General features: G+C 35.1%; 4 protein-coding genes across 6 annotated transcripts; 2 read left to right on the top strand and 2 right to left on the bottom strand.

Annotated features, from left to right (window-relative positions):
- Positions 1-635: 635 nt before the first annotated feature.
- On the top strand, positions 636-2,735 carry LOC133292565 (aluminum-activated malate transporter 10-like). The gene is made up of 6 exons (XM_061490987.1): positions 636-948; positions 1,039-1,179; positions 1,292-1,564; positions 1,659-1,780; positions 1,985-2,128; positions 2,277-2,735. The coding sequence occupies exons 1-6, from the start codon at positions 636-638 to the stop codon at positions 2,733-2,735; spliced, it is 1,452 nt and encodes a 483-aa protein (XP_061346971.1).
- Positions 2,736-3,883: 1,148 nt separating this feature from the next.
- On the top strand, positions 3,884-11,605 carry LOC133292567 (plant UBX domain-containing protein 10). Its single transcript, XM_061490989.1, has 4 exons — positions 3,884-4,882; positions 10,339-10,509; positions 10,670-10,873; positions 11,184-11,605. The coding sequence occupies exons 1-4, from the start codon at positions 4,082-4,084 to the stop codon at positions 11,412-11,414; spliced, it is 1,407 nt and encodes a 468-aa protein (XP_061346973.1). The 5' UTR covers positions 3,884-4,081; the 3' UTR covers positions 11,415-11,605.
- A 1,867-nt stretch (positions 11,606-13,472) lies between these two features.
- On the bottom strand, positions 13,473-14,757 carry LOC133292570 (protein yippee-like At4g27745). Of its 3 annotated transcripts, none has more exons than XM_061490991.1 (3): positions 14,418-14,757; positions 14,175-14,332; positions 13,473-13,834 (listed from the first exon to the last, which is right to left on the bottom strand). In XM_061490991.1, exons 2-3 carry the CDS (start codon positions 14,265-14,267, stop codon positions 13,607-13,609), a joined length of 321 nt encoding a protein of 106 aa, XP_061346975.1. In that variant the 5' UTR covers positions 14,268-14,332; positions 14,418-14,757; the 3' UTR covers positions 13,473-13,606. The 3 variants fall into 3 exon arrangements, with proteins under 3 accessions (XP_061346975.1, XP_061346977.1, XP_061346976.1); XM_061490993.1 differs by having other exon boundaries at positions 14,175-14,235; XM_061490992.1 differs by having other exon boundaries at positions 14,586-14,757.
- A 1,672-nt stretch (positions 14,758-16,429) lies between these two features.
- LOC133292571 (early nodulin-like protein 8) lies at positions 16,430-17,152 on the bottom strand. The gene is made up of 2 exons (XM_061490995.1): positions 16,963-17,152; positions 16,430-16,824 (listed from the first exon to the last, which is right to left on the bottom strand). Exons 1-2 carry the CDS (start codon positions 17,150-17,152, stop codon positions 16,430-16,432), a joined length of 585 nt encoding a protein of 194 aa, XP_061346979.1.
- Positions 17,153-20,120: the final 2,968 nt, after the last annotated feature.

The following is a 20,120-nucleotide window of genomic DNA, read 5'->3' as shown; positions in this document are numbered from 1 at the left end:
GAATCTAATTAATTTTTAGGAACTGAAAGCGTACAAGGTATATTTTTCAAGGACTGAATTGTGTATTTATTAAGAATTGTTTGAATGTTTCTGGCGGTATCAATGATTCAATATTAATGTGTTAGCTATTTTTGTTTGTGTGTGCTAGTATTTTTGTGCTTCTGCTTTTCTATGCGTGCATGTGCATATTAGTAAATACATGAAAAAGATGTAAGCCTTTATATATGTCCAACAATTTGAATGGTGAACCTTTACCTACTCTAAAAGATAGCAAAACTTAGTGTTAGTGGCGTTGTATGCTCTTGCATCAGCTTTGCCTAAGAATAGGGTTTACCGACTTATAAAAGTTAGCACCATAGAATCTTTGGTACATTGGAAATAAAAATAGAAATGTTTTGTCCTGAATAACATTTAATATCCTCATGTTGAGACATGCCATATCGCACATCACCTAGATCTGTATAAATACAAGGATAGTAATCTAGTTCGGCTAAAGCTTCTTGTTGCATATATATGGGACTTAATTAGGGTCTTTGCCATACTAATCTTGTTCTAACAATATTTTCCAATAGAGCTTGCTGATTTCATATTCACATAGACATAAATATATAGATACAGCTTTATTAGTCAAGAAGATGGCTAATGACAAGGAAGTGGTAAAAGAAGTAGAATGGAGAATCAATGTAGGAGATAGTTCATTGGAGAGAGCAAGGTTTGCTTGCATGTGGGTAGTTATAGAAGGGATGGCTTTCAAGTTGTGTAAGTTTGTGAAGAAAGCATGGGAATTGGGACTGAATGACCCAAGAAAATTCATCCATTGCTTGAAGGTGGGGATAGCACTTTCAGCTGTTTCTTTCTTCTACTACTTGAAGCCTTTGTATGATGGAGTTGGAGGAAATGCTATGTGGGCAATCATGACAGTGATTGTAGTGTTTGAGTACACAGCTGGTATGTAGTGCTAGCTAGCTAGCCTCTTAATTAATTATAACACTTAACTGTAACATCCCTTAATGAAACTCATGCTATATCAAATTGCAGGTGCTACGATAAGTAGAACTATAAACAGATTATGTGGAAATTCCATTGCCGGGTTTCTAGCTATTGGGGTACACTGGATAGCTACTAGAGCAGGAGGGGAATTGGAACCCATAATTTCTGGAGTCTCACTCTTTCTGTTAGGTATAAATATAGTAAAAGAAAACAAATTTTAATGTACCTATACAAATATAGAGTGGTTTTTTTTTCTTTATGTGTGCATAGTCACTAATTAGTTGAATTGATCTGTCTTCAGCTTCTGCAGCAACATTCTTTAGATTCATCCCCACCATGAAGGCTCGTTTTGATTATGGTGCTTTGGCATTCATCCTCACTTTCAGCATGGTTTCAATATCCGGATATCGGGTTGATGAATTGTTGGTTATGGCACAATACAGGATATGCACAGTTATAATTGGCGGTTCATTGTGCATTATCGTAAGCTTGATCATTCAACCTATCTGGGCTGGTATGGAGCTCTATGTTTTAATCACTGGGAACCTTGACAAATTGGCCAACTCCTTACAATGTGAGTCTTCATTATTGATTATTTGCTTGCATATTCGCCAGCTATAGCTAGCTGAAATTATATCAAATAATTTTACACGTATGTTGTATTTCAGGTTGTGTGGCTCAGTACTTCAGTTATGATGAAGCCCCAGAAGCAGGAAGTGATGAGGAGTTTAACAAAAAGTTGCTAGGCTACAAGTGTGTGCTAAGTTCCAAAGCAACAGAAGAAGTTATGGTATACACTACCTACCGAGAGATTCTAGTTACATATAATTCTAAATAAGTGGGTGACATAAGAGATGGAAAAAAAAAAAAAAAAATCAACGGGTGAATTATATGTGCTCATGGTGCAAATCTTGACGAATAAAATAAAATCAATACAAACTTTAAATTACCCTTATATTTTTAGAATGTGACTAATATAATATTGTTACTGTAGGCTAATTTAGCTAGATGGGAGCCTCCCCATGGCCGCTTCAATTTCCGTCACCCATGGAAGCAATATCTTAAAATTGGGGCATCCATGCGTTGTTGTGCTTCCTGCATAGATGCTCTTATTGGATGCATAAATTCAAAAAACAAGGTATACCTTAAATAACCGAATTCCAAATCAAATATGCTCTATTATTGATGATGTAACAGAGTTAAAATAACTTAGATTCCATGTTAGCACAAATCTTGATACTAAAAGTAAGACACTAACTTGAACTACATCCAATCAATTTGCGCAGGCCTCTGATGACATGAAGAAGAATATGAGCAGCATATCCATAAAAGTGGGTGCCAGCACTGCGAGTATCATAAGAGAGCTAGCAATTACAATCAGGAATATGAAAAAATCATCTAAAGTTGATACTCTGGTTGCGGAGATGAATAGTGCTGCCAAAGAGCTCCGGAACTTAATAAAATCTTATCCAAACTTGGTTAACCAACAGTCACATAATGCTCAAGATACACCAACCGAAGCAGCATCACCTTGTGAAGTGGCTGCAAAAACCGAAGTCCCACTAATGGAAATTATTCAAGTGGTGACTGTAGCTTCTTTGCTTATTGAAATTGTAGCCCGTGTGGAAGGCATTGTGAAAGCTGTTGAAGAACTATCAAATTTAGCTAAATTCCAACCGGCAATGTGTGCCACATCCAAAGAGCAAAATGATGAGGAAGCAATGAAGACGCTCCAAATGGTCTAAAGATATCTGAATGATATAATGAGATCAATACTGTGTATATTCTTTGATCCACCACAGATTACAAGTTATATATATATATCTAAGATCAGTTTTTCCTTTTAGAGTGATTTTCAATGTTACATTTATTTTTGAACACTCTTACTATTCAATTTGAGAATTTAACAAAATAAAAATACTCCATTATCCATAACTTTATCTAAAATTTTCATATTACCTTTTAAAATCACAAAATCTTAATAACGTTACTATTTCTAAAATATATTGAAATGTAACACATTAATTTTTTTATTATAATACTTAATTACTAATTCAGCTGTTCAACCAGTACCTGCCCGAGTTTAATATTATTGATAACATACAAATACAATATGGGCGAGTGCATATGGTTTAAGAATAACAAATAAATTGGAGTGCACTCAGAAGATTTTGATTCAGAATGAGAGGGAAGGAAATTATATTGTAAGATTCATAATTTTATCAAAATAACGCATGCACCCGAGCTGATTGATTTAGATTGGGCTTTTTTATAATTTATTCCATAGTTTAGAGCTTTTCAATAATTGTTAATTATTTCTCTTTTTGTTATTTTTAGATTATATTTGAGTGTGCGTTGATTGTGCGTTATCTCCTTTGATTGCGCATGCTTATAGTTCTTTATTTTTTTGTTATTTTTATTTTGCCTATTTAAGAAAGAAGAAAGATACAATGATCGCGAGAAAATACAACCTCCTAACAATACCAAGTCTTAAATAGGCAAAATAAAAATAACAAAAAAATAAAGAATTATAATCATGCGCAATCAAATGAGATAACGCACACTCAAATGTAATCTAAAAATAACAAAAAAATAATAATTAACAATTATTGAAAAGCTCTAAACTATGGAATAAATTATAGAAAAATTCAATCCAAATCAATTAAATCGGGTGCATCAATAACGAATATAACTGCAAGAAGTGAAGAAAATCAGAATAACTAAAAATTTAAATAAAAGGAATAACTTTTTGGGGTTGTTAATCTTAATATTATCGCAAATAATGGCAAAGAAGATGGAGCAGTTAAAGCGAGTGTTGGGTTAATATTAAGAAGTTGGGCCAGTTAAAACAAGAAGAAAAGACCAAATTGTGATTAAGCCCTATCCATCACAATTCACAACACAAGAGACGAGTAGAGAAGGAAACGATAAAATAAGTGATAGTGGCAGCGGGAGGGAGAGAATAAGAAGAAGAACAAGAAGAAGAAGAATTGAATTGATTGTTAGAAAGTTCGAGAAGAGAAGGGAATCGTGCCGTGTGGATTGAGTTGTGTGTTTCCGATTTGAAACAAATCGTGGAGAAACAACAAAAATGGCAGATGTAGCTGATAAATTGGCGTATTTTCAAGCGATCACGGGTTTAGAAGATCCAGAGCTATGCACGGAAATCCTCGCCGCTCATGGCTGGGACCTCGAACTCGCAATCTCCTCCTTTACCTCAACTTCTAACCCCGCCGTCGCTGACGATGCCGACACCGACACTCACACATATCATCATCGTGATGTTCATGATGCTCCCTCTTCCAATCTACAATCAGAATCGCCTCCGCCTCCGCCTCCTCCCGGTTTGGCTTGGAAGCTCATCAAGTTACCCGTTTCCGTCATTTCCGGCAGTCTAGGGTTAATTTCCGGCGCTATCGGCTTGGGCTTATGGGCCGCCGGTGGCGTCCTTTCTTACTCGCTCGGCTTCATAGGCTTCGGCTCAAACGCCGCCTCATCGTCCTCCTCCGCCGGGACCCCGTTGGTTTCGGTGTCGACTGCGACGGCCGAGGCGATGGATTTCGTGGCGGCGTTCGAGAGGGATTACGGGACGACCAGGCCTAATTTCGTGAGCGAGGGGTTCATGGACGCTCTTCAGAGGTCGAGGAATTCGTTTCAGCTTCTCTTTGTTTACTTACATTCCCCCGATCATCCCGATACGCCGTCGTTCTGCCAGAGGACGCTTTGCTCCGACACTTTTGCCGCCTTTGTCAACGAGAATTTCGTGTCGTGGGGTGGGAGCATTCGCGCTAGCGAAGGTTTTAAGATGAGTAACAGCTTGAAGGCTTCTCGATTCCCCTTTTGTGCTCTGGTCATGGCCGCCACCAATCAGAGAATTGCGCTGCTTCAACAGGTATGCTCCTGCTCCTTCACTTAAACTTTCTAGTTCTGAGTCCTTCAATTTTTTTGCTTCTTGTGCGTTCTTATCCGTTTATTTGTTAATAACAAATAAATAAATAAAGGATTATGCTGCAGTTTAAAATGGGAGCAAATGGCTTATGGGTATGCTATGCTTTCAGATTTAAATTATGCCCATGCTGTTGGCATGATGCCCATTAATTTGTGAAATTGCCCATTTATGTGTATGTATCTGTAAAGGTAAAGAATGGGACCAAACTAAACTGCTGTTTGGTTCCGTTTGGTTAAACAATTCACTCAATTTTGTTTGGATTTTGGAACACCTCTAGCTGTGATGAGCTTATTGTTGCGATATTAAGAACGGGGAGTGAGAGAGATTAAAAACAATCCCCAAATTCATTATTTTGACCAGTTAGAGCCTGTGTTATTATGCTGCCTTTGTAATTGAGAATAGAAGAGGGGAGAGGTGGAATAAATCTCTAAACCAAAATATGCTTAGTTTTATGTTCTAAAAAATATGCTTAGTTTTAAGTAGCATTCCCTTTTACATTATATCCTTACCAGGATAAAACAAGAAATAAGTTTGATTTGATGGTTTTGATTATTATGAATTTCTTGCTTTGGCAAATTGGAGTGAACTGGGCTAATTTGTCAATACTTGTAAGATAATTACGACTCGGATTACTTTTAACAAACACATGTAAAACAATCCAAATTTAATGCCATAATTAATACCTGAATAAGTTACAGTTTCTTCCTGTGCTTTGGCCTGAATTTACTTTGCCCCTCCATGATTTTAAAAGTGACTATTTTCCTCCAAAGAGCTTTGATAAGTTAACATGTGAGTCACCTTCCCTTTAAACAGATGGCTCCTGCTGTCACCTTCTCCATTTACAGAATTTGGTTGATATGGATATATCATTCTCCACTTCCAGCCTCCTTCCTGACAAACATCATAGTTCCTCAGCTCCCCTCTCTCTCTGTTGAAAAGTTTGGATTCACTGATTGATTGGACCTCCTTTGGCACAGCAGTTCAGCAAACATGTCGTCCACCCTTTGGAACATCTCTTGTGACTCCGTACTTATTTCCTTGACTCTCCTTTCCATTTCTTCCAGCCCTGCTTCTGCTATTGTTTGTACATTCAGGTCTCCCAGAGCGGGAGACCTTATAACAAGTTGATAAGTCCTTGGCATTAGAGACAAGAAAAATGGACAGAACTCCTTAGTAGCAGGGAATTCTATCTCCCAGTATCAAGATTCTAATCGCAACCAGAATTGCCCAAAAACAGAGAAATAAAAATAGTACAAAGGAACAATCTCAGGAGCTGATATTTCTAGGCCCAAGAGAAGTCGCCTCTCCGGCTTTCCCAAAACTGCACTCTATATCTTCTCTTCCCTCTCCCTATCTCTTCCCTCATTCCTAACATATCCTGAATCTTCCCCTCTACGATGGATCATAGAAGTGAATAGCGCACAATAGCACTACTGTAGCGCATTGCGGCCCATGGCCGCTACAGTGCCCAACGCAACACACTAACTACAAGTAGCATCCGTAGAGGTCGCTATTCCACCCATTTAGCGGCAAATCGCAGAGCTATTGCGCTGCTATAGTGAAAGAGGCCAACTTTACATATTTGCCCTCATTTTTAAATCATAACAGTAACATTTAAAGGATTTTTTCGTCCTTTAACCTTTAAAACATCTGAATCCTTCTCTCTCCCCTTCATTTCTTCGCTCCGTCACTCTTTGTTTCTGCGAACAACAACCAGCCACCAGCGACAACCTTCGACGGCAACCAGCAACCTTCGACGGCGACCAGCGACGGAGACGGAGACAAGCAACCAGCGACCAGCATCCTTCGTGTCTGTTTTTCGAGTTTGTCTCCCTATCTTTCTTTTTTTTTTTTTTTATGTTTGTGTCTCTCTTGCTCTCTGTTTTTTGCTTTGTTTATGGTGTCTCTCTCTTTTTTTCCTTATAGTCTCTCTCTCTCTCTCTCTCTGTTAGTGTGTCTCTCTGTTTTTTATCTTCATGTCTTTATCTCTCTGTTCTAGTGCCTCACTCTTTTTCGTTTTTTTTATTTTTTATTTTTTATTTTATTTTTTTTAATCATAAGAATCCATTCTCTTTCTTTTTATAATTTCTTTTCCATCTTTTTTTTTATGCCTTTTTTTTTCTGAAGCTGGTTGCTTTCACGAGGGAGTGATTCCCTGCAACCCAAAGTCTTTTTTTTATCTGCCCCATCTGTGGTGATGATGGAATTCTAGATTCTGATTAGTTCTTTTTGACATTTGAATATGGAAATGGAATGGAATATTTTTTGGATATTGTTATGTTTTGGATATTGACAATATTTAGATCTTTTAATTGGCTACTTGGAATTCCTGTTTGTTTTGGAGCAATTCTTTATTATTATTGATTGTTTTTATTTTTTAGCATATATATGTGTGGTGTATCTAGGTTCTGTAATATATTCCGTTATTTCCGCAACCTCAACCCGCTATGGCATTTTTTAGGGTTGGCCGCAACAGGCCGCAATCCGCTTTTAACTACTATGCAATGGATCGGCATTTGCCACCTTTACAGTTTGTTTCTAGCAGCCTTCTATCTCATTTTTTCTCTCTTCTTCCTCAAGTACCCTTTCTTTTGATGTGATAATCCCCCAAGGTGTCAATCCCCTATGTCTCCTCCTATTACTCCTTTCATACACCTTTATTCTATCATAAACTTGCGTGGTCATTAATGGTAACTTTTTTTACTGGTGTATTCCGTGATTTAGATCATAACAGTTTTACCAAAATTATACTTTTGTAAAATGAATGAGCTTAGCCTTATAACTTAACTGGATCAGTTCACATTCCTCAGGATATAGTTCTATGCAGATAATGTTTTAGTATATAAACTTTTTCTACAGGAAGTATCAATAAGGTTATGAAATGTTTGTTTCTCTTATTTACATATAATTTGGCTGAACTGACGCATGATGCTCTTTTGTCTTTCTAGGATCTGGTCCTATATTAGGAACTATAGTTGTAATATCACTTTTCAAATCTATTGTTAGGATTCAAAGCCTAAAGTTTGTTATTAATGTATGCATGTTGAGTTCTAGAATGATGAATTTTAGTTTCATGCATGATAAATTTACCAGGTGTAGCTCAATCATAAAGCCCTATATGTGAGTTTTTGCATCCAATATTTACATAAAAGCATATAAAATAGATTAATAAAGAGAGAAATATTAGGTCATACTGTACACTTAACATGATTTTCTGTTTGTTTAGCTCAACTTTGAAGCCTTCTATGTGTGAATTTATTTTAAAATACATCTTGTGTTTGTTGTATGTAAGATAAAGCTTACACACGCAAATATATAATATGTATTAAATAGAAAAATAACTAAGAGAGATATAACACCTTGATGTTGGCTTCATGAACAAGATTTTGTGGTGGTTGTTTTCTAGCGTTGATCAACCTGAAAGCTTCAGCTCAAGTTGGTCTCCCTGTGTGTGAATTTTTGTGTAAAATATTTACAAAAGTGTGTAAGGAAATGTCTACACACGTAGTTAATGTGCGTAAAACTTATAAGTAACGAGATATTCTTCCTTTTTGCTATTTTTTTTTAAAAAAGAGAGAGATATTTAGCCTTGAAGCTAGCTTGACGTCCATGATATTTTTATAAAACAAAAGCTGTCCACAACTGAAAAACCTGAAAATTATGGCTCAATTTCAAAATCTTACATGAAATTGTTTAAAAAAGTTATTTTTGCACACACACACACATATATATATATAGAGAGAGAAAGAAAGGGGGGGGGGGAGTTTAGGAGGGTAGGTTTCCTATTCCAAGTTCAGGCATGCCACAAGCCTTAGCAAGGGTTTAAAGCAATACTTACTACTTACAGCAACAATTGAACCCAAGACTTTTTCGTTGATGCAGTTCAATGCTGTTGAGATATATAGTCCCACATTGGTTGTATGTGCAACTAATGTGAAGTTTATAAGGCTTTGGGCACTTCCACCCTTTGAGCTAGCTTTTGGGGTGGTGTATCCCAAGGTTCTTTACATGGTATCAGAGCCTGGCCCTGGACCGATGTGTACAGCGGGGACGCTGTATTCCCAGTGGGGGAGGATGTAATATCCCACATCGGTTGGAGAGGGGAACGAAGCATGCCTTATAAGGGTGTGGATACCTCTTCTAGTGTGAGGCCTTTTGTGGGGTTTCCCAAGAAACAAAACCGTGAGCTCGACGGTGCTTGTGCGCGGGGCAAAGCGGACAATATTGTAGCATGATATTGTCCGCTTTGCCCCGCGCACAAGCACCGTCGAGCTCACGGTTTTGTTTCTTGGGAAACCCCACAAAAGGCCTCACACTAGAAGAGGTATCCACACCCTTCTAAGGCATGCTTCGTTCCCCTCTCCAACCGATGTGGGGCTATATATCTCAACAAATGCTACTAATTGAGCAGTTGAGCCAACCCTCACTGGCAAAAAGCTGCATGTATTTGTTGTAAGATAAGGGTTATGCATATAATATGGATAAGTTACGAGAGACCAGACCTGTGAGATTGGCTTCACGATCATGATGCAAAGTGAGGTAGTTTTAGGCTTTTAGCACCTAAAGTGACAATTATGTTCATATTCTGTTAGAATATGGATGGATAAAAAACCATAGGAATGTTTATATATGTCTATAGCTCAAGGGTTTTTAAGTGTCACTTTTGGTGTTGTTTGGGCACCTTTCTTGTCACTCGTATTAAAAGCAGACAATGACATTGAAAGAAACATTCTTTGCAGAATCCTTTTCTTGGGATAACCACTTTCTCATATTGTTGCTGGTATGATATCAGATTATCAGTAGCAATAGCATTGAGGTTGTTGTGAAGCTGAATTGAATGATCTGCATAAATTCCATTTTTTTACGTATAGAATTTGATTTCCAGAGCTAAAGCAATAGATTGCAGTAATCACCATGAGAAATACTTTCTTAGGTCAAGTATCTTTTCCTTTACCATATTGCAAGAACTGATGTTGGCTAGATGAAGATTCCCTTGTTGTTCAGAATAAGTTTTGGTTCAATGCCTTGAAGCAGAGTTTGATCCATGTAGCTGATCCCACCTAGTGGTCTGAGGCTTGATTGTTGCTGTTGTGTTTAAGTTGCTTGACTTTGTACTTTGTCACTTGAAAATATTTTTTCATGGTCAGTTGGTCTGAAATACCTGGGCTTATGAGGGAGATTGTGATTGGTGGTGCCAAATGGTTATGCCACAAATGACCTCAAGTTAACAGTATATAGGTTCAATTCCGTTAGTACATTTTTCTATAAAGACTGTATTTTTGTGTTATTGATATTTAGTTCAGGTTCTTCATTGTCTTATTAAAATGATGTGCCAAGTATTGTAGCTAATAAAGCATTCTGATTAAGATGCTTTTTTGGTCAATCTATTTGTAATCCAGGTTGAAGGTCCAAAATCTCCCGAGGAGATGATAGTGATACTACAGAAAGTGCTTGAAGAAAGTTCCCCAGTTCTTGTTACAGCAAGGCTTGATGCAGAAGAAAGAAGAAATAATATGCGCTTAAGGGAGGAGCAAGATGCTGCATATAGGGCTGCGCTTGAAGCTGATCAAGTATGCTTTTTGTAGTTTTTAGTTTGGTCATTTTTGTGTGGTCTCTACTCGATGGCTTGTCATTTTTTCCATTCTTAACTTCTTCCCTTGTAGAGGCCTTTATTTGGAAAGAACTGGCACTTTTTTTGTTGCAGTGGATTAATGTTTTATATACGTCCAGGCTAGGGAACGGCAGAGGAGAGAAGAGCAAGAACGTCTTGCAAGGGAAGCTGCTGAAGCTGAGAGGAAGCTCAAGGAGGAAGAGGAGGCCCGGGAAAGAGCAGCACAAGAAGCTGCAGAGAAACAAGCTGCATTAGCTAAAATACGTCAAGATAAAGCTGTCTCTCTTGGTGAAGAACCTGAAAAAGGACCTAATGTTACCCAGGTGAAGTATTTGAAGATTTGGCTAAAAAATTTCTTCTTTAGTGCCTTTATGCTGTTCTTGGCATGTTTCATTTGTTCATATATCTGTTAAGATAATTTGTTTTCACTTGTATGTAAAATTTGTAATTCATATATGGTTTCCCTTGTATGTCAGATATTAACTGCTATTCTGATATGTTTTTAAAGTGCTTTACCCTCCCTTTTTAGTTTCTCATTTTTTTTTTGTTCGCAGTTCAGTTTGTTTAATTATGTTATAATTTGTATGATATCTCTGTTTTCTTTTTTTTCCCTTTCCCAATCAAAATTATTAGGTTTTGGTACGGTTCCCAAATGGTGTACGCAAGGAAAGGAGGTTCAACAGCACAGTGACAATTCAGTCTTTATATGACTACGTTGACTCATTGGGTTGTTTAGAAACCGAGAGTTACAGCCTAGTCTCCAATTTTCCTCGGGTTGTTTATGGACAAGAAAAACTGACACTGCCATTGAAGGAAGCAGGATTGCATCCTCAGGCCAGCCTGTTTGTGGAGCTCAGTTCATGAGAATAAAACTTTGCCAAATAATTGTATGAATTCATGAAGATGGCCTGCAAATAGGAAATTCTGTTGTGTTTCACTTTTCTGTTTAAAAAAAAAGTGACTTGATGAACAATTATATCGGATGTAATAGGCTGTCGTGCTGTCTGTAGATTTGTTGCCCTTATTTTCCATTGAATCAAGCAGATAGTTTTACATGGTGATGGTTTAGAATAATTAATTATGGGTTTTATTAATCTCATGTTGAAGGAGATAAGTTATCTCATGTCATAGAGATAAACTTGTGGGCTCCACCACCTAAAAAATAAAAGGAAAAGAAAAAAAAAAGGTGGCACAGTTATCGAATGGTGTGTAGGAGAAAAATTTACCACATGTAGCATAAGAGTAATTTTTCTTATTAATTATATGGTTATATAACTATGGGCAATGGTTTTCTCCATCCACATGTGATAAGATATTTTTTCTACAATATATCGAGTTGTGTGTCAAATTTGTTTTTATTTTTTATTTTATTTTTTAAAACGATAGTTTCACTATTTTGTTTTTGTAGGAGATAAGTTTTTAATTTCTGTAAAGGAAAAAGTGTTTATTCTTTTAAATGACATAACTTATATTCTTTTATTCTCATAAAGAGGTGGGACTCGTACCTTTATTTTTTTTTGACAACTCTCTTTTCTTTTTTATTTATCTCTTTCTCTCTCTTAAAATGACATAACTTAGCAGCCTTTAAAATAATATACACTTTTCCCTTCTATACAATAAGAAAAGTTTATCCCTATAACTATTATCTCACAGGAACAAAAATTTGTTCTGCTAGAGACACAAGCATAGAAAAGAGAGAAAGTGGAAGCAAGAAAGAAAAAAATAAAAGGTTTTATTTATGGGGTTTGCATTTTTCATTTAACATGACACAACAAATTTTTCTACACATACAATATTTTGTGAGGCCCACACTTTTTGAAGAAAAAAGAAAAGAAAAAATTACGGCAAGCAAAACGAATCTCTATAACATTACACAATCACTTTTCTTACAACATAACTCTTATAAAATTTTTTATTTATTACATGTAACCGTAAAACTATCCTCACATCGATAAGTGGGCTACCCTTTTTTTTTCTTTTTTTCCTCTCACCTGGTGGGTCTTGCTTTTGAATGAGTGTGCAGGAATAAGATTTTGTTTTCGTGTTACTTGATACTAATAAATCCCATAAAAAAATAAGTGGATCCCATCCAAATTTGTCTTGAGGACAATTTTTTTTATTTCTATGACATAATAGTTATATAACCTTTATTCATCTTTTATTCTCTTTTTTAAGGTTCTTTCTTGGCCCTAGTGATTATTTCCGGTGGCCGAAAGACAGCCATATCATGGTGCGTTGAGCTGTTGATCGAATCAGCTGAAAGCTCAATGTTGTGTTGACGTAGTATTCAACTACACCATTATTATTTTTAAGATCAAATTCCAATTCATAACTATTTTTCTTCCACAATCACTCTGTTGTCTAAAGAAATCATCAAAAGGAAGTTTGACTAAAGGTTTACGCTTCGATGTAAAGATTTGTTTGGGTAATAATCGTGATTAAGTTTTAATAATCCCACGATCACAATCTTTGGTTTTTAGTGACAAATTTTGCTACATAAATCTTCAATATTTGGAGAAGAAAGCCCAACAACCTATCAACGCAATATATCAAATGTTACACACAGGCATGCCCAGAAAGTTTGCTCTAGCTTCTCCATGACAGAAGTCACCATTTCATCGCCAAGATTCGCCAAGCTGGTCCAACTTAAGATGCATAAGACAAACTTATCTAACTGTTCCTTCCAACTAGATATTCCCGAGCGATGGTTCAAAGGTGTAACAACATCCAAAGTCTTCTTCAATTTGGTAAATCAACATATTATTAGTCTTCCCAATATACGCGGATTCTTTTGTAAAGGATTATATTTCTTTTAAATTGAAATTTCCAATGCTTCCCATGTAGAACTCGTTCATGATCATTCATAATTTATAAAAAATAAATAAATAAACAATCTCCAAGACAAAACATATCCAGATTGAATTTGATAAGAGAATACACAGAAAATAACAAAAATTGAATTTAACTCATGTTCAAATTGAGCATTGTAGTATATAAACCTACACACCAACAGCCACACTGGGATTATTTATAAGATCAATCTTTAGCTACTACCACTACCAGTTTTCCCTGACAATTTTAGACTTCTCAAGTATGTACTTGCCTTCTTTGTACTTCTGTGTTTCGTCATAGGCTCTTTCATATTTCCAACCAATCACTACATTGCAGTCAGAACAGTAGACATCAGCAACTGTATGGAGACCCGTCATGAGTTGCCTGTCTTCTTTTTGCCCTACAGCAATGTTCATTGCATGGGAGAATAGAAAAGCTCGTCCATTTCTTCCCTGAAACAAAATTTGGAATCACCAATTTGCCCAAACACGTTGAATGCAATCCAAAAGATTTATCATGCTTATAAAAGCAATCCTACATGTACCATGTTGCAGTATGTGTTGGTCCTTGATTATGCATTCTACTACACACAAACGACTGAAATAGTCTTGTAATCAAAACAACCAATTGAAATCAAACTAAAACTCTTCCAAATCCAACCATATCATATCATAGTAAACTGCTTATCTTGTTTGATCATGATGTCAAATAGATCAAATTCAGAACTAAAACCATTACCAAAGAATAATTAAAAAATAAAATTATAAGTTAAAGCTGAGAGAACATGTTCACCTGAAAGGCTTTTGAAATCACATCGTCGTGAAGGGCAACATGGTTTCCACAATTACAGCAACTGTACAAGCTAGGTCCAATCAAACCCTCCATATCAAAGATTAATTAATTATATAAAGTTATCAACTTTCACCACGCTTGTCTCAAACTCAACCCTTCTGAAAGAAAAATAGTTCAATAAAAGATATTAAGTGATTATTAGGCAATAGGCAGAGAGTGAAAACCGTGAAGAAGAGAACAAACCCAGAATGCGTAGGAAAATATATGACTCGCATTGAGATGTGACGTGCTGAGTACTTTGATACATTCGATCAAAGATTCCAACTTTCGCTCACCCAATTTCAGATGTTCAGTTTTCAACCACTTTTCATTTTCATTTTCATTTCCAACTTGAAATTGAATTATAAGTACCTGGCCCCACTAACCGAAAGGGATTGTGTTCTAGTCTTTACTCTCTAGATGCTTTTGGGGCTGTCAATCAGATCTGACATGATTAATCTGTGTAACTTGTAATTGAGAGAGAGAAGGGAGCGCAATCTCCCATTGTGAGTCCCTTCCTTTTGCTTTTATCAGTTTTATGTCACCTAGAATACTGTGCTGCACCATACTGTAAATGGAAAAAAGTTAAAATACCTTAATAAATTTCACGATGTCCGCTTTAGTCCCCAGCAAATAAAAAGGTTCATCGTGATCCCTAAGAAATTTAAAATGAACCTATTTAGTTAAAATCGTAGTCCTCACAAATTTCAAAAAAGACCCATATTAGTCCTTCAAAGGGACTAAAATGGGTATATTTAGAATTTCTTAGGAACCACAATGAATCTTTTTATTTATTAGGAACTAAAGCGGACATCGTAAAATTTACTAAGGATCAAAAAAGATATTTACTCTAATAATAATAATAATAATAATAATAATAATAATAATGCTTTTTAAGACTGTGCTTCACCTAGAACATTGTACATGCCAGCTGTCTTGTTTTTTTGTTTCAGAAAACAAGTCCCGAAATTTACCAGACCTATTACATCTTGTGAAGCGTATTGATTTTCGTTATTATGAGGAGAAGATTGTATTTATAATTTTTTTTATAAATTATATTAAGTATGATTTGTAAAAATAATTATAAATAAATTTTTTCCCCTTTCAAATTATTACGAGATTAATCCAGAATATAGATCAGTGATAAAAATACTTAAATCTCTCACCAAAATCTTTTCTATTACACATTAATTAGGCAATTTTCCCCCAAAATTTGCTGTATTACAATCATTTTGCCACCAAGTGAATTAAAAAAGAAAAAGAAACACTACCAAACATGGATCTGGATTCTTTCATACGAAAATTTATATAATCATGTCACGTGAGAAATCATAACTATACAAAGATGGATCAATGATAATAAAAGAGTAGAAAAAAAAAATATTAAAATAAATAATTACGAAATCATAACCGTTGATTTATCTTTTTGTGATCTTATCATATCATTTTTTTTTTTTTTCAGAGGATCCATTTCCACCGAACATAGTAAACTGAAAGTCTGAAAAATGTAAATGCCGGTTACAGAAGCTAGTCTCTTAACACGTGTGATCTTTGTCTATTTTATAGAATAGATTTTTCTTTTTGGTGAAGTTTTTTAAAGAATAGAAAATAAATAGTTCCCCTCTTCTTTTTTTCTTTTTCTTTTTCATCTTTTTGGAATCCTCCTGTTTCCAATTAGGAGAACTAAGATTTTGTCTAAAGATATAAAAGAATTGATTTTAAAATTTTAGTTTTGTTAAATAATGTAGACTAAAATCACCACAATTAATAAGATACTTTTATAAATTTTGTGTATCTGATCACTTTTTAAAGTTGATTTTGTAATTTTAATTGCAAGAATTTTTTATAAATAAAATTACAATAATTCACCCTCATTTTGTTTTCCCTGCCATTTCAGCAAAATCGATTATAAGGGGCTCAATAATTTTAAAAATCTAAATCAAGTATACTAGATTATGGTTGCAGATGAATAATTGAAGATGCATTGCGGAAAATGGAAATCTCTAATTACAAAGTATTACATTACAATATTACGTTGCTGAAAGAGCTACGATATATATCGTAGGCCTGTTCCAAAATCATGGAACAGGCAAATTGAAAAGATAAATCAACTTGAAGAATTACAGAGCTTTGAGAAAAGAATGCAAAGGAAAAGAAAAAAGAAAAATAAAAAATATCACCATGGACATTTGTGACCTTGACTTACTCCTCAGCCCTTACATTAAGGCAGAGAACAGCATACATATCACGAATCCAATGATGAGAATTTGAAAAGTTGAAGTTAACTGAGATGAGGTTGAGGTTGAAGGAGATATTGGAATGTTGCCAAATACTGTGGGATAAGAAGGTGCATATGCAGGTAATGAACTTGGTCCAGATGCTCCATCCATATTTGATATTCCCCCTCCTCCACCAACAGATACATGAAGCTTTTGATTTTTTTGGCAATGCCCAGCCACTCCACTGGTGAAGTAGAATTCACCATGTGATGTGATGTTAAACAAAGAGTTTCCATTGTTCATATATAATATAGGGTCTTTAAGGTTGCAGCTCTTGTAGGATTCCTCTGTAACTTGAATAACTGAATCTTGACTTGGTGGGTATAGAAACACTGCGTATATGTGTGTGTGTGCAAAGATAAAAAAAAAAAAGAGATTAGAAATGTATTCTTTTGTTATTGTAACAGGAAGGAACATTGGTGTAGTTGTATAAAAGAAATCATATAGTAAATTAAATAGTATAAGCTTACAAAGCGAGTCTCCAAGCTTTAGATTGTGATATTTGGACCACACGGTGTAGACTTGAGGATTTGCTGAAGTGGGTATTCCCCAAGCATCTAAATCTCCAACTTTGTAGTAATAGCAGAGCACCTTGGTTTGGATTTGGAACAACGTAAGCATGAGAGACACCGACAATTTATGATTTAAATGATTGGCCATCTTGGTTCCACTCTGAGGAGTCACAAACATACGAACCTCTACTCTTTTCTTAGATTTTTCTTAGATTTAGGAGTCTAGGACCGCGCAGGATGACTTAATGTCTCGAGCATGGCGATTGGAAGATTGATAATGATATAAAGGTCAATTTACTTGAGTGTCCTATCCCTACATAATGTCTAAGAGTAACAATTTTGATATTAATATTTAAATAAGAGGTATGTTAATATAAGTTCGTATTTATTAAAAATTTCATGCTCACACACACATAATTATATCTTGTCATCAGTGTCTAATAATATTATTTAAAAATACAAATAAAATTCATTAACTAGTCTAGTTGCGTTGTCATTCATTCATTCCTTTCTTCTAAAGAGACCTGGATCTAAAAAGTAAAAACTGAACAAGTCTAAACATGATATATATATATATATATATATATATGATTCAGGTTAAAATGACCTTGCAATTAGGCTGAAAAGGCTAGCAATGAGGAAGATACTGCTGGAAGAATGTGAATGAGATAGCGAGGAACTTTTGTTTAGAGGGATAAGACAGGGAAACAGATCAACTAGACAACTATATAAGACTAATAATTTGCACATGGACCAGATGGCTCTCTATATTTGTTTATGAAGTTTGGAATTTGGACTTGGGATTGTCTCTTCTTAAGACAATGTGTGTGTATGGGTGTGCAAAATAACCAAAAAACTGAACCGAATCATGAACTGAACCGAACTGCCCTTAAAATAACCGATTTTTAAAAATCAATTTATGAACCGAATCGGTTTTTAAAGAACTAGTTCATGAACCGAACAGGTTTTTAGAACCAGTTTAAGAACCGAACCATTTTGAACCGAACCAAATTAATTTTTATAACTTTATTTTTTAAATTTTAAATTTTTTTTCTTTTTAAAGAGGATCGACCCGAACCGGTTCCGAACCGAACCGAACCGTTTCTAACCGTACTGAACCACTTCCGAACCGAACCACTTCTGAACCGAACCATTTAAACCAAGGGAAATCATATTCTTATGTTGCATAAGATGGATCTCTTATGTCACTCTCTCTTCAAAAAATGTGCCTCTCTCTTTTCTTTTTTATAAAATTTGATGGGACCCACTTTATTTGTCTCTTTAACATGAGAAAACTCCTCTCATACTACATGAAAAAAGTAATTCCCTTAAACAAATTCGGTTCGATTTTTCAAAAAATCTGTTCGACCCTTGTACATCCCTATGTGTGTGTGTGATTGTATCACATTATCATGTGCGGCAGAGATGAAACATAGCAAAATTTCTCCAGGCACATCACATGGTTAGCTAAATGGAAGTAGTTGATTTTCTAATGAGTGTAATAATACTAAAAAACTAGAGCAAATTAGACTTGAAAAAACCCAACCTCACTTATGACATACAGGTCTACAACAATACTTTAATGGACTTCATTTATAGAAGGCTCTGCCTGTGTAGGCTGCACCCGTTACTATCGACCCCGTAAGGGTTAATCATAACTTTAATTGCCAAAAGCAAAGGTAGACAGTCCCTGTCAAGTTAACCCAACTACATTGATAAAACATAATGTCCAAAACTGAATATAACAATCGACCAAAATCAAATTGTGTTTTAGGCTTTAGTATTTGGTTAGAACTTTGTAATGAATTTCGTGCTTGTGGTGGTTCATTCTATTTGACAGATTTTCTCTTTTCCAAACTTTCGTACAATGTTTTGCGCAATAAAATTCGAGAGGCAGAACATTCCTTGATTAAATGAATTCCCATTTGATATGTCTATTGATCTGTTGTTTTGGGAATCCTTTAAGGTTCCATATGTTTGGCCATCAAACAAGAGCTTTTTAAGAAACAACATCCTTATTCAATACAAAAAATCCATTTCAAATTCCCAAAACATTGGCAGTGATATATCATCCCTAAGCCACCAGGAATGAATAGAAAATGACAAAGGTAGTTTAGAGCAATATTATTAAATCGGGTATCGACTCGGTCGAGTATCATGTTAGTGGGTCACTAGTTCAACACTGGTTGAACCACATGACCTTAATAGATTATGTATATAAATTTATATTTTATACTCAAATTTTCTTCATAGTAACTTCTATATTGTCAAGCAAAATTTATAATTATATTTATTTAAAATTATCTAAAATTATGTCTGACAACAAATGCAAGAATTGGTTTGAGAAACAATGTCTTGACATGGAAGAGGATATTATCATATTCAACCAGCCTACTCCTCAAATGATCAGTTTACTAGATGAGGATTTACTTATTTTTCATAGGGAAATGTGTTTCTCATGTTGCATGAGATAATTTGTCTCATGCAACACAAAAAAAATGGATGCGACCCATTTTTTTCTTTTTCTTTCTCTCTCTCTTTCTTAGTGGGTCCCACCTATTTTTATGTGAGTTGCATGAGACAAATTGTCTCATGCAACATGAGAAAAATCAAATCCTTTTTCATAACTATAAAACTATTGCATCTTTGTAATTCATTTTTTCGGGCTTAGACCCTCCCTAATTACAGGAAAAAAAATTATCCATGGCCCATTATTAAAAATATAAAATTAATATCACTTTTCAAATTTCAAATTAACTTTCCCCGATGTCTTCTATGTTTGTATGCTTTCAAATTTCAATCCAACTTACATAGGTCTTCACTTTTCATTTCAATTTCATTTTTCTTAACTTCAAATGTTTTATCATGCTTTGTTTTTTGTGTGATTGGTATGTGTATTTGTGAATTGAAAAGAGTGTACTACAATTTTAAGATTTTGCATTTGGTCGTTGCTTAAAAAACAATCATGTTTCGCTTTCAAATTTCAATCCAACTTACATAGGGTTTTCACTTTTCATTTCAATTTCATTTTTCTTAACTTTAAATGTTTTATCGTGATTTATTTTTTGTGTGATTGGTATGTGTATTTGTGAATTGAAAACGGTGCACTACAACTT

Source organism: Gastrolobium bilobum, unplaced genomic scaffold, assembly GCF_033153095.1.
Source record: "Gastrolobium bilobum isolate Gb01-03AN ecotype WA unplaced genomic scaffold, APGP_CSIRO_Gbil_v1 utg42486, whole genome shotgun sequence".
Taxonomy (NCBI): domain Eukaryota; kingdom Viridiplantae; phylum Streptophyta; class Magnoliopsida; order Fabales; family Fabaceae; genus Gastrolobium; species Gastrolobium bilobum.
Note: the sequence above shows the minus strand (reverse complement) of the source record. Positions and strands in the feature narration are given on the sequence as shown.

Coding starts and splice junctions, on each gene's coding strand:
- LOC133292565 (XM_061490987.1), top strand. CDS start 636: ATGGCTAATGACAAGGAAGTGGTAAAAGAAGTAGAATGGAGAATCAAT. Junction 1,180..1,291: donor AGTCTCACTCTTTCTGTTAG/GTATAAATATAG, acceptor ATCTGTCTTCAG/CTTCTGCAGCAACATTCTTT. Junction 1,565..1,658: donor ATTGGCCAACTCCTTACAAT/GTGAGTCTTCAT, acceptor GTTGTATTTCAG/GTTGTGTGGCTCAGTACTTC.
- LOC133292567 (XM_061490989.1), top strand. CDS start 4,082: ATGGCAGATGTAGCTGATAAATTGGCGTATTTTCAAGCGATCACGGGT. Junction 4,883..10,338: donor GAATTGCGCTGCTTCAACAG/GTATGCTCCTGC, acceptor TTTGTAATCCAG/GTTGAAGGTCCAAAATCTCC. Junction 10,510..10,669: donor CTGCGCTTGAAGCTGATCAA/GTATGCTTTTTG, acceptor ATATACGTCCAG/GCTAGGGAACGGCAGAGGAG.
- LOC133292570 (XM_061490991.1), bottom strand. CDS start 14,267: ATGGAGGGTTTGATTGGACCTAGCTTGTACAGTTGCTGTAATTGTGGA. Junction 13,835..14,174: donor TGATTTCAAAAGCCTTTCAG/GTGAACATGTTC, acceptor ATTTTGTTTCAG/GGAAGAAATGGACGAGCTTT.
- LOC133292571 (XM_061490995.1), bottom strand. CDS start 17,152: ATGGCCAATCATTTAAATCATAAATTGTCGGTGTCTCTCATGCTTACG. Junction 16,825..16,962: donor AAAGCTTGGAGACTCGCTTT/GTAAGCTTATAC, acceptor ACATATACGCAG/TGTTTCTATACCCACCAAGT.